The sequence below is a fragment of the Morchella importuna genome, assembly GCF_003444635.1.
Source record: "Morchella importuna strain M04M26 chromosome Unknown Morimp01GS001, whole genome shotgun sequence".
NCBI lineage: Eukaryota > Fungi > Ascomycota > Pezizomycetes > Pezizales > Morchellaceae > Morchella > Morchella importuna.
The window spans coordinates 2,807,440-2,822,724 of NW_025763398.1; the positions used below are offsets into that span (position 1 = coordinate 2,807,440).

The 15,285-nt window shown below is 46.7% G+C and overlaps 6 protein-coding genes across 6 annotated transcripts; 2 read left to right on the top strand and 4 right to left on the bottom strand.

Annotated features, from left to right (window-relative positions):
* Positions 1 to 699: 699 nt before the first annotated feature.
* On the top strand, positions 700 to 4,475 carry LAJ45_00711 (uncharacterized protein; the record flags this gene model as incomplete). Its single annotated transcript, XM_046110312.1, has 4 exons — positions 700 to 869; positions 1,036 to 1,678; positions 1,810 to 3,016; positions 3,145 to 4,475. 4 exons carry the CDS (start codon positions 700 to 702, stop codon positions 4,473 to 4,475), a joined length of 3,351 nt encoding a protein of 1,116 aa, XP_045977005.1.
* A 2,686-nt stretch (positions 4,476 to 7,161) lies between these two features.
* Positions 7,162 to 7,953, bottom strand: LAJ45_00712 (uncharacterized protein; the record flags this gene model as incomplete). Its single annotated transcript, XM_046110313.1, has 2 exons — positions 7,162 to 7,477; positions 7,567 to 7,586. 2 exons carry the CDS (start codon positions 7,584 to 7,586, stop codon positions 7,162 to 7,164), a joined length of 336 nt encoding a protein of 111 aa, XP_045977006.1.
* A 636-nt stretch (positions 7,954 to 8,589) lies between these two features.
* LAJ45_00713 (uncharacterized protein) lies at positions 8,590 to 8,970 on the top strand (the record flags this gene model as incomplete). Its single annotated transcript, XM_046110314.1, has 2 exons — positions 8,590 to 8,744; positions 8,817 to 8,970. The coding sequence occupies 2 exons, from the start codon at positions 8,590 to 8,592 to the stop codon at positions 8,968 to 8,970; spliced, it is 309 nt and encodes a 102-aa protein (XP_045977007.1).
* A 758-nt stretch (positions 8,971 to 9,728) lies between these two features.
* LAJ45_00714 (uncharacterized protein) lies at positions 9,729 to 10,378 on the bottom strand (the record flags this gene model as incomplete). The annotated part of the gene is made up of 4 exons (XM_046110315.1): positions 9,729 to 9,803; positions 10,041 to 10,061; positions 10,121 to 10,303; positions 10,364 to 10,378. The coding sequence occupies 4 exons, from the start codon at positions 10,376 to 10,378 to the stop codon at positions 9,729 to 9,731; spliced, it is 294 nt and encodes a 97-aa protein (XP_045977008.1).
* A 1,338-nt stretch (positions 10,379 to 11,716) lies between these two features.
* Positions 11,717 to 12,902, bottom strand: LAJ45_00715 (uncharacterized protein; the record flags this gene model as incomplete). Its single annotated transcript, XM_046110316.1, has 2 exons — positions 11,717 to 12,468; positions 12,521 to 12,902. 2 exons carry the CDS (start codon positions 12,900 to 12,902, stop codon positions 11,717 to 11,719), a joined length of 1,134 nt encoding a protein of 377 aa, XP_045977009.1.
* A 310-nt stretch (positions 12,903 to 13,212) lies between these two features.
* LAJ45_00716 (uncharacterized protein) lies at positions 13,213 to 14,325 on the bottom strand (the record flags this gene model as incomplete). Its single annotated transcript, XM_046110317.1, has 1 exon — positions 13,213 to 13,644. One exon carries the CDS (start codon positions 13,642 to 13,644, stop codon positions 13,213 to 13,215), a length of 432 nt encoding a protein of 143 aa, XP_045977010.1.
* Positions 14,326 to 15,285: the final 960 nt, after the last annotated feature.

The window sequence follows — 15,285 nt, forward strand, 5'->3', positions numbered from 1 at the left end:
CCACCTCCAGGAGTCTACAGCTCTCGTGCATGACTCCAACATAACTAACCTGTAGTACTTTCTTCTAAATAGATACTTACCACTTCTACCATATATATTTGCCAGCAATAACAATAACAACAAAACCCATAGATCAAGTAGGTACCTATTACATACATTCCTATCTTATACTCTATCTACATGTACTTAGGAGAGCTCTAGGACTGCTCCCCCGCTTCTACCTCTATTCACCTGTGCCCTTCCGCTCAAAAGAGCTCCAACAAGCTATTTCCACAATTTACCTTCTGCGTCCCTATTCGTCATTGCTCTCATAATCACTCACCCTGCTCTACCCGCCTCAGAGCTTCCTGCCATCCTTCCCACCTCCTGCAGCTATCCATCAACCAATACATTAACACAATAACCAGCCAGTACTTTCATCCTTACATACATCAGCTTTCACCAATACAAACCATATATACAGTGTTCTAAATATCCACACGGACAATATTGCTTCATCTATTCAGCTTCGCCAACTATCCAGACCTCTAGTTCCCGTTTTCTCGGGACATCTCTACTTTACTATAAAACTCTCTAGACTCTGCTAGCTTCCTGTTGTTCTCTTTCTCTCTTCCCTTTCGACATTCTCAGTCTGCAAAAGGAAGGGCCAGAAAGAGAACAGCTTAGCTTTGTAGCCCGTACTCAAGTAATAAAGACTATATGCCCGCGTTTACCGACCACTACAAGAATCCTCGTCAATACCGCAATACCCCCTCCTCGTCCTTACCTTCTAAACCACTCCCTATTACTGCGCCCGCACCTGGAGCCTCAGCACTTGGAGGAGGAAACGCGTTTGGTTCTTCGAGAGCTAGAATTTATCCTAGAGAATAGTCAGTACCCCCGCTTGATTCCCACTTTATTTCTTTGAGTCATAATCTCATTAAACCTCCTTGTCTACCCCCTTATTATTATCACCATAACATTTGCCCAAAGACTACCCGGTAATATGGCCAACGCTTAATGAGTAATAGCTAACTTAAAGCTGGTGGTAAACAGTAATAGTCGTCACACTGCACCAAGATCACCACATCTCTCCAACACAGCTTCTCCACTCCTCTCCGCATTACCAAACGCAACAGACCTCTTTCCACGGTCTATCCCATTTGCGTCGTTCTTGTCTAGCTCAACACCCTCTACAAACGGCCCCAATAGTCTTGGATCAGCTTCGGGCGGCGTTGGTCTAGGCGTCGGTGTTTCTCCTCCTCCAAGTGGACCCGCTTCATATTCATCTGGTGGGAACTATAGCGGTAGTAACGGGAATCCTCGACAAATTCGCGGGTATCCAGGTTTTGAAGAGCAATTCACAAACCACAGCGCTCCAGGAAGTAATGGTTACTACAACCCAAGCCAACGATATGCTGTGCAGGGTTCACCAATCCCATTGAGTCCGCAATTTGGGGGATTACAACCTCAGTTACAGCCGGGGGAGGGAAACTACGCCTGTAGTTTTGATACTTTAGATGAACCTTTCGGAGGTCATGCAGGTGCTACAACAGGCAACGGCGGAGGCAGTGGCGGAGGCGATAATGTACTCTGTCTTGGTTGGGAAGGTGGTGTCGATGTTTGGAAGGTTGGAAGAGGTGTTCTGGAGCAGGTTGGCAGATTGGAAGGACTTGGAGGTGGGGTGAAGAGTGCTAAGGTAATACACAACACTCTTGTTAAATCTAAAATCGAGGACTAGTTGTTTCTCGATATGATGTTTTCACTGTCTTTTTGCAGGAAACCCTGAGTTTCGAAATTTGGTGTGAGTCATAAAACTAACTTCGTTAGATTTTACCCACCCCGCCTCGAAATGATCCTCTTGCAGCCCATAGACCTTTGATATGCCTCACGATACATTCTTCTGTGGTGCCCATTGAATCAGACCCACCCATAGTACAGGAAACAGAAACCCCGTACTCGACATCTCCACCCTCTCGTCCTTCAACCTCTGCATCTAACAGGAGTGGACATCATTCGCCAGCGAATGCAACAGATTGGCAGACCAGAGTTGAAATTTGGAGTTTATCTTCGAGGAAGAAAATCGCTAGTCTGTTTACCAGCCCAGTAGTCCCTAGCGCCGATTTTGGCTTTGGTATTGGTGGACCACCACCACCATGGGGTGGATTGCGGGTGGAGGTGACTGGCACAAAAGTAGTTGTAGGTGTCGGGGTCAGTGGGGAATTGTACATTTTTGGCCTTGAAGATGGGGTTCTCAGAAAAGGAAGTAAAGAACAAGCTGAATGGAGGTGTCTTGGAAAGGTGTGGACATGTGTGCAAACAAACCACCAGGGCAGCTTTTCCGTCGATAGTGGTATTGCAGGGAACGGCTTTGTTGACGGGACGCCGGTGTTTTCTGTTTCTAATGGGTGGTTAGCGTACTGCCCTGCATCCGCGGGCTCTTCTGTTCACGCCGGAGGTGAAGTCGATGCAGCTTGCAATTCTCCATCCGTAACATCTCAGTGCCCTCCAATCCAGCCTTCCCTCACAGTCGCCGTTTCTGCCGAAGATGAGGCCCTACTCAACCGGTTTACTCGAGAAGTTACCCAAGAGTTTATACGTGGTGCCAAGTGGGCGACTGAGACCGGGAAGAAAGCACTGCAAAGTTATTGGAATGGAAACCAGAGCAATGGTGCTCCTCCGCCTCCGGCACCCCCGTTACCAATAGCTGGCATCAATGGAGGAATGTACGGGATGCCTAATGGAAGTATGATAAGTTTTCAAGGGAATACCCAACCAAGTGGATTAGGCCAGCAATTACGGCAAATGCAGCAGATGGGCGGAACCCCGCCGCAAACCCAGTTCTTTCAAAATACGGCCCAACAGCCTACAAACGAACCAAGGCTTGTTGGTATCCTAGATTTAAACAAGATCTTGCATGGAGATGGTGGCTCTGGGACTCAACAGGGAAGCATTACGCCAATGGCGACCTTTCTGCCTCAAGGAGGCGTCAGCTATCTGAGCTTCGCACCGGGAGGCCTAGCTCTGTTGACTGCAAGTACGAAGGGAGATTCCTTGTTTGTTTGGGATGTTATGAGAGCTATACATCACCCGCCTGGAAATCCATCACTAGGTCATAAGACAAGTGCGTCTCTCGGGGTGGGTTGGATGCTGCTAAGATGGCAGGTTCAACAATTGGAGCTCCAGACCCAGCTGCATTAGGGAAACATGTCAGACAAATAGCAAGGTTCAACCGGTTGACAGTTGCGACGATTGTAGATGTTGGGTGGTCTAGTCCGCGGGGTGAAAAGTTGACCGTGGTAACGGAGAAAGGGACTGTTCATTTCTATGACTTGCCTAGCGGAGCCTATCAATGGCCGCCCCCGAGAAAGCCACCGCCATCTTCCAGTGCGGTCACAACCGGAGGTAGTGGTGGTGCGGCAGGTGCAGCAGTTTCGGGAGCGGTGAACCTGTTAAGCAGTTCTACACAGCCGTTACTTTCAGCTGCTAGACGAAGAAGAAGTGGAGGAAGCTCTGGATCCCCAAGTGGGGGAATATTTGTCAATGGCGGTGCTGGTAACCCTGCCAAACGTGGCGGCCAAAATAATAGCAATAGCGGCTCTCCCAATGATAATAGTGGAATTCGTGTTTCTCTTCCCCAGGGGTTTGGCGCTGTAACTGCTGGTTGCGTCCGCTTTCTTGTTGGGAAAGAACGAGGCTACGTGGCTATGAATGGTGGAGGGATATTACGAATCTATGAGGTTAAACCTGGCGGTGGTGGAAGTAAAAAACGTCAAAACGGTGGTGGTGTAGTCATGAACAATTATCTCGAATATGAGCTTCCGCTCCTCCCTGATGGGTCTCAACAGCAGCAGCAACTCTCAATTGAGGGCGAGGAAAAACAAGCTGGTGGCTACTGGAGTGGACGTTACCACCACCACCGCAGCGAAGAACAGACAAAATACGACCAACACCCACTCTCATTTGCCGAGATTGAAACAAACGCTGTCTTCCCCCCTTTCCACACAGACCGGCATGTACGTCTATTCGTCTACACGGATAATGGCAGCAGTAATCAGCTTCCACAACAGCATCCACAGCGAGGTAATGACTGGCAGCATGACGAGACGAGACAAGATACTCAGCACAAACGCCGTGGTAAGCGCGGTGCAGCTACGCCTGCCGCTCTTTCACCGCCTGTGTCTCGCCCAGAGTCGCCTACGCCAGAGAAAAGGAAGAAATCAGCGGACCAGTGGGTTTTCGGTTTGCCGTTACCAGCAGAAAAATTGAACATTGGATCTGCTCGCGGAGAGGTAGAGTTTGCTGGCGATGAAGGTGGTCTTGCGGAGGCTATGGCTAGCCATTTAAAGCTGGAGGGTACCGGGATGAACGGGAAGAAGAAGATTGTTGGGAAGAAAGGGCGGCGTGTGAAAGGGGGCGCATTTGGAACGGAAATCGGGACGGACGAGGGCTTTTTTGAAGACGATTGCGAGGTCCTTGAGTATACAGGGAACTGATGATTGATACAGCGATGGGTTTTCTACTTGAGAAGCACTTTAATTTTTTTGTTTTATTTGTTTTCTTTTGGCATGGGCATGGGCGCGAACAATGGATTTGACGGGTAAGTTGTTACACACACAGTGGTTTTGTGTATCTTCATCTGGATGGGTGTTATTGATGATTAGCTGATTAAATTTGTGTTTGTTTATGCTTGATTTGTTTGTAATAAAGACATGTTTGGATTCGGCAGTTTATGACAGTTTTGTATCATTCTTTTTTGTTATTACTGCAACGTTTCTGGCTTTTTTGTTGACAAGCTTATAAAGTTCATTTAATCCCTGAGTTACAATCTGGTATTGACATTAGATGGGCTATTTGCTTAGGTCCATGAGCCTACTACACTCTTTGCCTCTTGTTTTCTGCTGTGTACTCTGAATCAAGTGTTAGTGTGTATTTCATTTCCGAGTTGTTTGTATGATTTCTTGAAGTCAGGAGAATGTATTTCGTATAAATAGAGGTTTTATTTTTCTGAGTTTATCGTATTGCCAGGTTACAAAAATAACTACGTACTCCCGCATAGCAACCAGACACGGTTCTCAATCCGTTTCATTCCAGTCATAGACAGGAGTACTACATATAATTCCCTAACTCTCTAGATTCATGGATATAGAATCATCTTTTTCATATCTATTGTGGTTGTCGAAATATACTTACTTTGGTGGTTGTTGGTTGTCGTTGGTGTGTAGTAATTTTTGTAACCCGTATATACTACGCAAAGACTACCTACACACATGTAGTTCCGTTCACAATCTTGTAAACCTAGCCGGATTTGGAAGATAAAGTAGTTGAAGTTGTATTATTATTATTATTATTATCATCTATCTTTCTCTTTTTTCTTTGGAAATAAAATATCAAACTACAATGACCCTTGAACGACTAGTGAGTTAACGTCTCGCTAGCAGTCACTAATAGGGACGGCTTTCACGAAGTTTAATCCTTACCTATCAAGTAAACATTTATAGAAAGATGTAGTATATCTATCAGAACAAATATTTATGGATGTATATAGCCACATTTCAGGAGCGAATGATAGGTTGTGACGGAAGAGAAAAAAACCCAGCTCACCGTGTTTTCAATTCCCATCTAGATAATCCTGTCTCGTTGCCTTAAGCCGTATATAACTTCCTCAGATAAGTCGTTTAAAAACGATGAAAAGACCTAATCGAGAAGGTCATACCAAAGCCACTAGGACAAAAGGCTCTGCCGAAGTAAGGTTCTATGATTATGTGAACTGACCGTTCGTGATGAGCTAATATGCCATTCTAAGATGCCACTGCAATGCTTGCCGTCAATCCACAAGCCGTGTGGTTTAGCCTGAGAGAGATCGGTATCAATGGAGGATTTCCAGCTTGGCTATCTATATCTTCCGTTCATATCCGTCATGAGTCAGAGAGCCAAACAAGCACCTGGATCTTCAAAGTAGACCGCCAGTTCTTGTTCCCAGGAGCTTACAACTGTCACTCCTAGATCATCGTGTCTCAAACCTGATTCAAAGAAATATGTCAGTTACATATCCCTTCAACATCCGTCACTCGGCTTCAGCTCCCGTTTCCAGGGGTTCAGAGATTAAAATTTGCAGATCGCACGTGAACCTGACATCTGTATCCAGCGAATTGCCCTGCGAGTTCAGTGGCAATACCAAAGACCACTGACAATTAATTTATTGATTGCAAACAGGCGGGCTAGTTTATTCGGCAGTCGAGTTGAGTAGTGGTGTTGCTGTTGATCAGTACGGCTTCCATCTATGTTAAAAACGGTGAACCAAGCTGTCGGTGTCGTTGTTTTCCCCCATGACGTCACGTGTAGGGAAGTGAACGAACCATAACTCTACCACACACACTTCCGTGTTTTGGGGGGGGGGGGGGGGGGTGCTGTTGACATGTGCCGTATCTATTTTGTGAAAGGGAAATGAATAGATTTCTGGAAAAACCAAATGAGCACTGCGTCACACACAGGGAGGTACCTGGGACCAAGGAATGGTTTTCTTTCTTTTTTGCCAGGGCGGACTAGATCTACAGAATGTCCGACCCGGATCTACGGTGGAAGGCCTATGGAAGGCAGGGTAGCAGCTAGCTGGCCGGTGCGATTGGATAGAGTGGGGGTCGAGTGAGGACCCATGAACCCTGCGCGACAGGCTGACATTACGGGTGTACCCTTTGAGATGCATTATATTGGATCACTCAGTCAACTAATCAAGGAACAGCGAGTAAACAATAAGTGTTTTGAGTACATAGCAACAGTAAAACAAAGCATAGATATCCTCTCACTGAATAAGTAGGGAAAGAAAAAGAAAAGTACACGATTCCAAGCTTAAGCCCAGCACCACTGACAAACCCCCCAGCCCCAACCCAATTTTCCAATAAGAGAAAAACACTTCCATCCATCTATGATCTAACTAAACCGTTTTTTCGTGACGTCGTGAATCCTAGGATCGTGGTAAAGATATTGAAAGAGAAAAAAGATACCTAAGACAGAACAGGATAGAAGCGAGAAAAACAAACAACACAACAGTTGATACTAGTAGTAGTACTGATTCTGCATTTGGCAAGGGGAGTATCACCCGGCCAAGAGTAAAGAGAAAAAGAGAAAGAAAGAAAAAAGGTAAAATAAAACTCAGGGAGGAGGAGAGTAATCGATTATTCCCTACAGCGAACTCTTCTTCGGGAAAGCGACGCCCTTCACCGCAGCCTCGTCGCAAAACCAGCTAACCTTCTCCCCAGCGGCCCTGTTCACAAGCGCGCACGGGAGGACCTGGCCTCCCTGGACATCCGGATGTTCATCAAAAATCTTCTTGAGCACCTCCTGCTTGCCCTCTCCCGTCGTTACAAACGCAATTTTAACCGCATGGGTCACAACGCTCAAGCTCAAAGTAACCCTCTTCGCCGGCGGCTTTGGTGAGTCCTCGATTGGCGCAACCCACGCCACATCCTCCCTCAGCAGCGGATGTCCAGGGAACAAACTACAGCAGTGCCCGTCGGGCCCGCACCCAAGCAGGATCAGATCAAAGATCGGTAGCTTGACCGAGTCCTTTGCGGCGAACGAGCGCACAAGCGCCTGCTCGTAAGCATCGGCGAGCTCCTGTGTGTCGTTCAGGTACTGAACGTCGATGGGGACGACAGTTGGCTGGCCGTTTTCGGAAGGGATCTTGTCGAGGAGCTCCTTTTTGAAGAGGCCATAATTACTATCGGGGTGGTCGAGGGGCACGGCGCGCTCGTCGGCGAAAAAGATCTCCCACTTAGACCATTGAATCTCTGAGGAAGAAATGAGTTGTGGTGAGGCGAGGTAGGCTGGGAGAGAGCCGCCAGAGACAGCGACCTTGAACTTTGAATGGCGCGCAAAAGCGTCGGTTTGGGCCTGAAGGACGTAGGTGTAGAGGTCGGATTGGAGAGACTCCTTTGAGGGGTAAGCGTAGAGTTTGGGGTGGCCGAGAGTCATTGTGGTGATGGTAATGGTGGTTCGTTGGTGGTGAGTGAGATTTTTTTTTTCTTGGTGTATATGAGATGAGGAGGGGTGGGTTTAGTCGTGGGATTGATGGCTTTATAAGTGTGGTGATATATCGTGAGATTTTTATCAATGAGCATACGATGTTGTTTGTGTTCGTTGAGAGAAAGAGAAATGAGTGAGAAGGGAGGGGATTCGTAGTATTAGAAGTGGAGGTAATTGTAGTACTAGCAGCTAATAGATATACGCTCTGGGGATAGCGTACACTCCACTCTCTGGAGACTGCTTCTCTCTTCGCCCTCTTTTTCTTCTTTCCTTTTCCATTACCATAACTTTTGGTGGCACAACGGGGTTTTTTTTTTTTTACATGGGTTGTAGTTTGCGGCCTTGCTGCTTCACTGGAATGGTAAGTCACAAAGTCGCATAAGTAAAGAGAGACCCTACAGCGGCCAGCCCGTAGATACACGGTACAGAAGAGTACTGTTGCAGTAGGCATTGTGCACCTACTCCCTGTTGAAAGCACGTCCGCATAAAGTACACACTGCCAACATCACTACCACTGCTCTACCCCCCCCCCCCCCCAAATATCCCCCTCTACCTGGATTCCCCCCACCTCAGAGACCTTGATAGATGCATACGGAAGATTCGGGTTTTGTAATCTTTGAACGGTGGAGATTGCTCACGATACCTTTACCCAGGAGTAACAAATCTTGGTACTTGATACCGTTCCCTTCGCTTCCTATCTTCGGAAAGGGGAACAAAGCGGGAGGGCGAGGGGGAGTGAGGTAAGTGTCGGTCAAATCGGTCACCCATCGATTTTCCTCCAACCTCACTCGCTCAACGTCGGACTGGACAAGATCGCCCATCGGTTTATTCCCTTTATCGCCTTCCCGCGAACCCTTTTCGCCTACGATAACAATCCAGCCCACTGTCCGATTACATCATATCTCACACGAGAACCGTCGCCTCGTTCTCGGGAAGGCCAGACCAGAAATTACTATCACCATCTGAAGCCCTTTGACCCGCGAGAGTGGACAGAAAAACCCAGTATTGAGTTTTGCCACGACGCACGTGTATTTACCCCTCAGCCAGAGAGTTGCTGTTGGAAATGCTGTTGGAAATGCTGTTGGAAATGCTGTTGTACTCTCTATCCAATCCAGTGTTTTTGAGTCTTCAAAAAAAAAAAAAGAAAAGAAAAGACGAGAAACGTACATACATAGGTAGGTAGCTGATCGCTCATGTACAGTGGACCCTTACCCTTGTGCGAGTATCGTACGATTACTTTTCTTTGTTCAACAGAGTCTCAGATTTCGTGCCGAATTACCCCACTTGCTGGATGTGGGGCGGTCTCAAGTCAGTCTTTCTTGGCCTCGTCATTTCTTAATCTTCCGCTCTGGGCCGAGATGCCTAATCAATCTAATCGATCTTTCACTCGCTCCTGAGGCTCATGTTACCAGACCGTGATCCCTGCATAAACTCAATCGTTTGCCTGTCGAGTAAATACTCTGCTTTACTCTCAGGTGCGCAATTGTGCGAACATTGTATAATGTCCAGTCGACGGACACAAACTTATTGAGCCGGACAATACTGAAAGTGGTTAGTCATACTGATGACCTACAGAGTGATATTTTGTGATCCCGACGATCAAACCTAGTCGATCAAAACACAACACTCAGGTGCATTAGGCTTCGGCGCTAAAGTCGCAACTACTGCAGTAAACGGGATACCGCAAGCAATGGGGAGCCTGAGTCTCATGTAGAGAAACGCGGTCAATCGACCTTGGTAAATAAAGTAGATCTTTCCCGCGGAGCACGCGAGCCTAGATTGTAGGATTGCTCCCGAGCCTTATGATATAACCGTGAACCCAGGTAGCCTAAATATCAGTCGTCCACTAGTCTCAAGGCGAGATATGTACTCGGGGCAGGCAATAAGAACCTGAAAATGCAAGCTGCAAGCAGGTGCTCAATTTGGTGTAGCTTTTCGCCAGCCGCGAATCAGAGGTTGTTACCATCAAAAGTCATTTTCAGGTTCTTCTTACCTGCCCCGAGTACATGTATGTATCAACCCGCAGGAACAGTTACATTCATAGGTTTAACATGTATCTACAAGTATTAGTCCTCTCACGGCAAACGATTGGAAGGGGATGGGCCCAACGCCTCACCGCAAGATTTAAAAAGATAGAATTATAATACCACAAGTACAAAAGCTCTTTACAGTGACAGTTGACCGCAGAACTAGAGACCGCGTAGTCTACAAGACCGTTTGAGGCTAGAATGGATAATCCTGAGCTGCCTTGGGCACGTCTGACCCTAAGCTTGTCCCGTGAGGTGCTTCGATACCACAACTCGTTATTGAGTTAACTCAGAGGTTTCAAAAGATGGGGTTTCAAAAGGTAAGAACATACCAAAATATAATCCATCACATAATTACAAGTACACGTATTGATAAAGACCATAACCTAATGCTCTTAAGACATTAGCCTTATGTGCCCCCGTCCGTCATGGCCTTAGAGTTGGGTCCTCAGGACCAGTTGTTGGATATTCCAAATAGCCCGAAGGAAGACGAACAGTTGACGTTATGAGTTTTAACCAGCCGAATAGTGCGGGGAATCGGGGGAAATGAACAGAGTAGTTATATATTTGATGATGATTGGATAAGAGAAGGCCCCCTACATAATATTGTTAACTTCTTATAGCTATGTCCTAAGAAAAGCTGTCCTCGGCGTGACAAGCTGGCCTTGCAACAGAAGCTCAGAAGGCAGTATGGAAGGGTCTATTCCTATCCTATATACATTTATGTTCGCTAGGCAGCCATATACATCAGTATTGAGTTGTCGCAGTCTGCATGCGTAATATTAATACATGTAGTCATACGTGGGCTAGGTGTGGTCTGATATGATCAATAACTCTGAATGTAGTATGCGCATGCATACTAGTGACTAGGCAGGCCCAAAGGCGAATTCTTGGCTTGGATCATATACTCTCACTCGATTATCTAAACTTCAGGCGCTAGTTTTGTGTTTAGTGACTCGTTGATTTGGATTTGGATAATTATTTTGATCGGTTTGATTAATTTATTCATTCGTATATATAAGCTACATGTAGCTCCTTGTGCGGTTTTCCCACATAAATCGCGCGGACAGTTGTACAAATTACTCTGACAAATCTAAATAACTATGTCTCAATTGGGGCTTTATAGTACCGGTTGTGTGTTACATAATGATTCCTGATGAATTGAATTTACAAGGCGGGAGGATCCGAGCGGTATTCATTAGATACCATGGCCGGCCAGCCTATATATATAGAAAAACGCCCAATTTTGACTGGCCTCTCATGATATCCGTACCCCAGATGTCTCTATTGTATATCATCACAGTCACGGTCTTCTAAACTCAAAGCATTGGGGCAGATATTAATGCTTCCCGATGACGGTGATCACGAGAAAGACCGTTGTTCAGATGACTGGGCGAGAGATGGAATAGATTCAATAGTAAATCTACACTTTCTTTTAAACACTTGGAAGAGCTTTTTTTTTTTTTTTTTTGTTTAATTCATTAAACTTGGAAGAGCTTAGCTGCTGTACGGCCGTAATCTGTCGATCACCGGGAGTATGCGGAACTTAACATACGATCGTGTGTATTTGACTATAAGTAAAGAACTAAAACAAACATATCAAACACCACTGATACAAAATACCTCATATATCTTACAACACTACAATATAAAAGCCCATAAACATTCTCGTTCTTCATAAATAATCATCCACCAAGTCCAATACCTCCAGCTCTCTTCACCGTATCCTCATTAGCAGTATCGAGAGCCTTATGATCAATCCCCGATAACTCCTTCACAACTCCGCCCAACACATCGCCAGATGCGAACTCAATCCTGATCCTCTCGCCCCTCGCATCACTCGAGAAAAACAGATCTTCGCCTCTAACACCACCCAGGTTGATAATACCCACTCCCATTCCCTTCTCATGTGCAGCTTTCGCTATCCTCCAGGCCGAGTATGTAGCTAGACTGGTCCCAAGCACCAAAAGGTTATCTGCCTCTTCAACTGCTTTTGAAGCCTCCTTCTTTGCAATCTCGGATATCGACTCGCCAAAGAACGTAACATTCGGCTTTAAAATACCCTTCATTGAACCATCATCTGGCTTTGGAATGTGCGCGCCGTCATTATCTATCAAAACAGTGCCGTTGTGGGTTTCCTCGAGACATTTCGGACATGGAGGGTAACGAAATTTAGTGTAAGGCGCGCCAGGGAGATCAACATCTCCGTCAGGGTTGGTCTTTATACTTTCTTCGCGGTTATTCTTATTGAATGCGCCTACTTCTATCGCAGTCTGAAGGAAATCCGCCCATTTTGGGTTTAGACGGGCAAGGGTTTTCTGGAACGGGATACGCGGATGTTCAGAATGACACGTGAGACATGTGACTGTTCTAAGGGTACCATGAAGCTCTGTTGTTGGTAACTTAGGATGGCATACATGGTGGAAGGAATCCACGTCTAGACATGTCAGATTGGGCCCAACCAATTGTGCTTGACAGATGCAACATACTTTGGGTTACAACATGCGACACAACCCCGAGCTCTCCAAGATTTGATACGGCCATATGAGTTCTATTTGGCCGGGCATTTTCCATCGTCGGCCACCCAAGGAAACTCCTCGCCCAGTACCGTTTCCTCGACTCATGGCTCCCCGCGAATTCGCCGAAAAATATAGGTCTGTATTTATTGTTAAGTCTGTATGTTCCCTTTTCGCCCCGGTAGTCTGCAAGTCCACTTTCGATAGATATGCCTGCGCCGGTAAGCAGAACCGTATTTCGCGAGTGTAAGAAGTCTGTTACGGCGGCAATTGCGGCGGGAAGCGTAACCGCATGGGAGGGGTATATCGTCGGAGGTGGAAAGGGAAGTGTATAGGGGATTCGTGGAACCACCATCGGAGAGTTTGTACGGGATTTGATAAATTTAGGAGACAGGGGAGAGGTGTGAGTTGGTAGAACTCTGGAGTTCCTTCGTCATAGCTGTACTGCTGTGCCGGGATATGTAATCTTTCGCCGCATGCCTCATTGGGAATAAATCCCCGCCACAACAACAAGTAAAAGTTAATCCAAATATCTATCATTTCCACAGGTTTTTTTTTCGTAAATCGTATAAATGTCGCGCAATTTGTGGGCGCCCATCCAAATATAAACAAATCGCAAATTTTCTTCCTACTCTTCCCACGGATCTTCAGGAGACAATTCCGTTTTAGCCTCTCGTCCCGTCAGTGCGGTCTGCTATGAGAAGCCCTTCCAGAACACCGTTCTCTCGCCGTATTCCCTCAACCTTTTCTCTTGTAGCTTTTAACTTCATTCTCAGCGCCTGTTTATGTTCTTTCCTCGCTTTTGAGAGCGCCTCTGGGGTCTGAGCTTCAACAAAAGGCGTGATAGGTGAATCCGTGACTGGTGGTGATGCTGTAATCGATGAAGTTGTTGCCGGCGATGCTGTAACAGGCGATGCTCCCAATTGCCGAGATGCGCTGCCTCTAGTAGACTTTTGTATATTTGATGGGTTCACAGGTGTTCTGACTGCTGTGGGAATGGTAGGCGCCTGATCGACAGAAATCGGCGTAGTCACTCTCATCTCCTCCGCGGTGCCGTTTCCACTTTGGCCTTTCCTAGATCTCCGACGGAGGAGCATCTCAGTTAATGGATCTGGCTGCTCTTCTTCAATAGCTCTTGCCTTCTCATCACTTCGTGGGAATAGCGCCTTGAGAGTTCTTGAAGAATCACATTCGCACACTGAACTCTTTTCTGAGATTATTGAGTCCTCAGACTGCACGCTCCATAAAGTTTGTATAAGTGCTTTTATCGCGGGATCCTTGGCCCGTGAGTCTGTCTGGGCTTCCTCAGTCCCCTTTAAGCTTGTAAGCTGTCTGTCTGGATCCTCATCCTCTTCTCCTCTCCATTTATCGAGGGCCCAGCTAGCCTTCGCAACACCCAGCTCTTTTTCTGCCGATTGTAGGAACGCGTCTAAGTCGGCGCTCGTATCTTTGATCTGGTTTGCCTCCACCAACCGGCACCTCCAAAGATGCCCAACCTCACTCTTCAAGAACCTCACCGTCTTCATCAGCGCCCGCTTCTGGTCCAGCGCCACCCGTAGCTCAGTGTTGACATCGCGACAACGCTTATCAAGAGCACCGACGCGTTCCTTCCACCATTCTGCCAGACGCTGCTCCTCGCGTAACCGAGCCTCAAGCTGTCTGTGCGATTTAACGAGCGCTCGGTAGCGGCGCGCCTGCTCTTCAATTGTCATCACGGAAGCAGGGTCAGGAGCCGTGACGGGGGCTGTAGCGATCTGTTTGGAGGTTGTGCGCGACATGCCGGGTGGTTGGTGGGTGATTGCGCCTTGAAATTGGTGAAAAGAAGAGGCTTAAAAAGGCATTTAACAAGTTTCCGTGGGGGTATATCTGGCTAGTGTCAACGGGTTACACGTTGCAGATTCTAAAGCATAAATTATCACTCGATAGCTCAGGGCAATGATAATCGTTCCTGGTAGCTGTGAATGCGGTTGAAGCTGAGATAAAATCTACAGCGGTATTAGGTTCGAATAAACTTTGCAGGGGTTTGAGCCTCGATGCGGTGGATTGTCAGAAGGTTTGATAAAACAGAGACTTGTCGAAATAGTTATCCTCAGGCTTTCCAAGCCCAATCAAGTATCCAGATTCTATGGAGCAAGGAGAGAATACAAGTAGAATAATATCATCCTTTACCCTAGCCCTGCAGGTCTGATTCTACAAGCAGCCCGAGCTAAAGTTCACGAATCACAAGCCTTTTAAAGTGTGTATCTAGAGTATAGTATGCAAGCGGTGTTCTAACCCACCTTAATTAACGTTACTAATTTTAAACACATGAGCGGTAAAAACCGGACCACTGCTTAGTCAAACTACGAGGTCGTGCGCGGTCTAACATCACTCTTTCAACCTGGCTAGGTCGCCGAGCATCATACAACCTCACTCGCACAAGAAATTGTTTTAAATTCGAACTTCAAAAATTTAGCCCAATCCACGCTCTCCATCGACCCAGATCTGTGAGAGAAACGCACCGAGTGATCTTCTGTGATCCAAGTCCGCTTGGATACGTACATGTACCTTCCAGTCCGGCTCCCTTGTAGTCTTCCCAGGTCTATATGCAAGTATTTCATGATCATCCTCATACAACCTCGAGATTACAGTAGAGGGAGGCGAATAAGTTTTTCCCACGTTATTTATTATCTCGACCAGTATCCATTCGATTATTATGCGGTCTATCTCTGTAATAGGGAAGTCAAAAGGCCCAATAG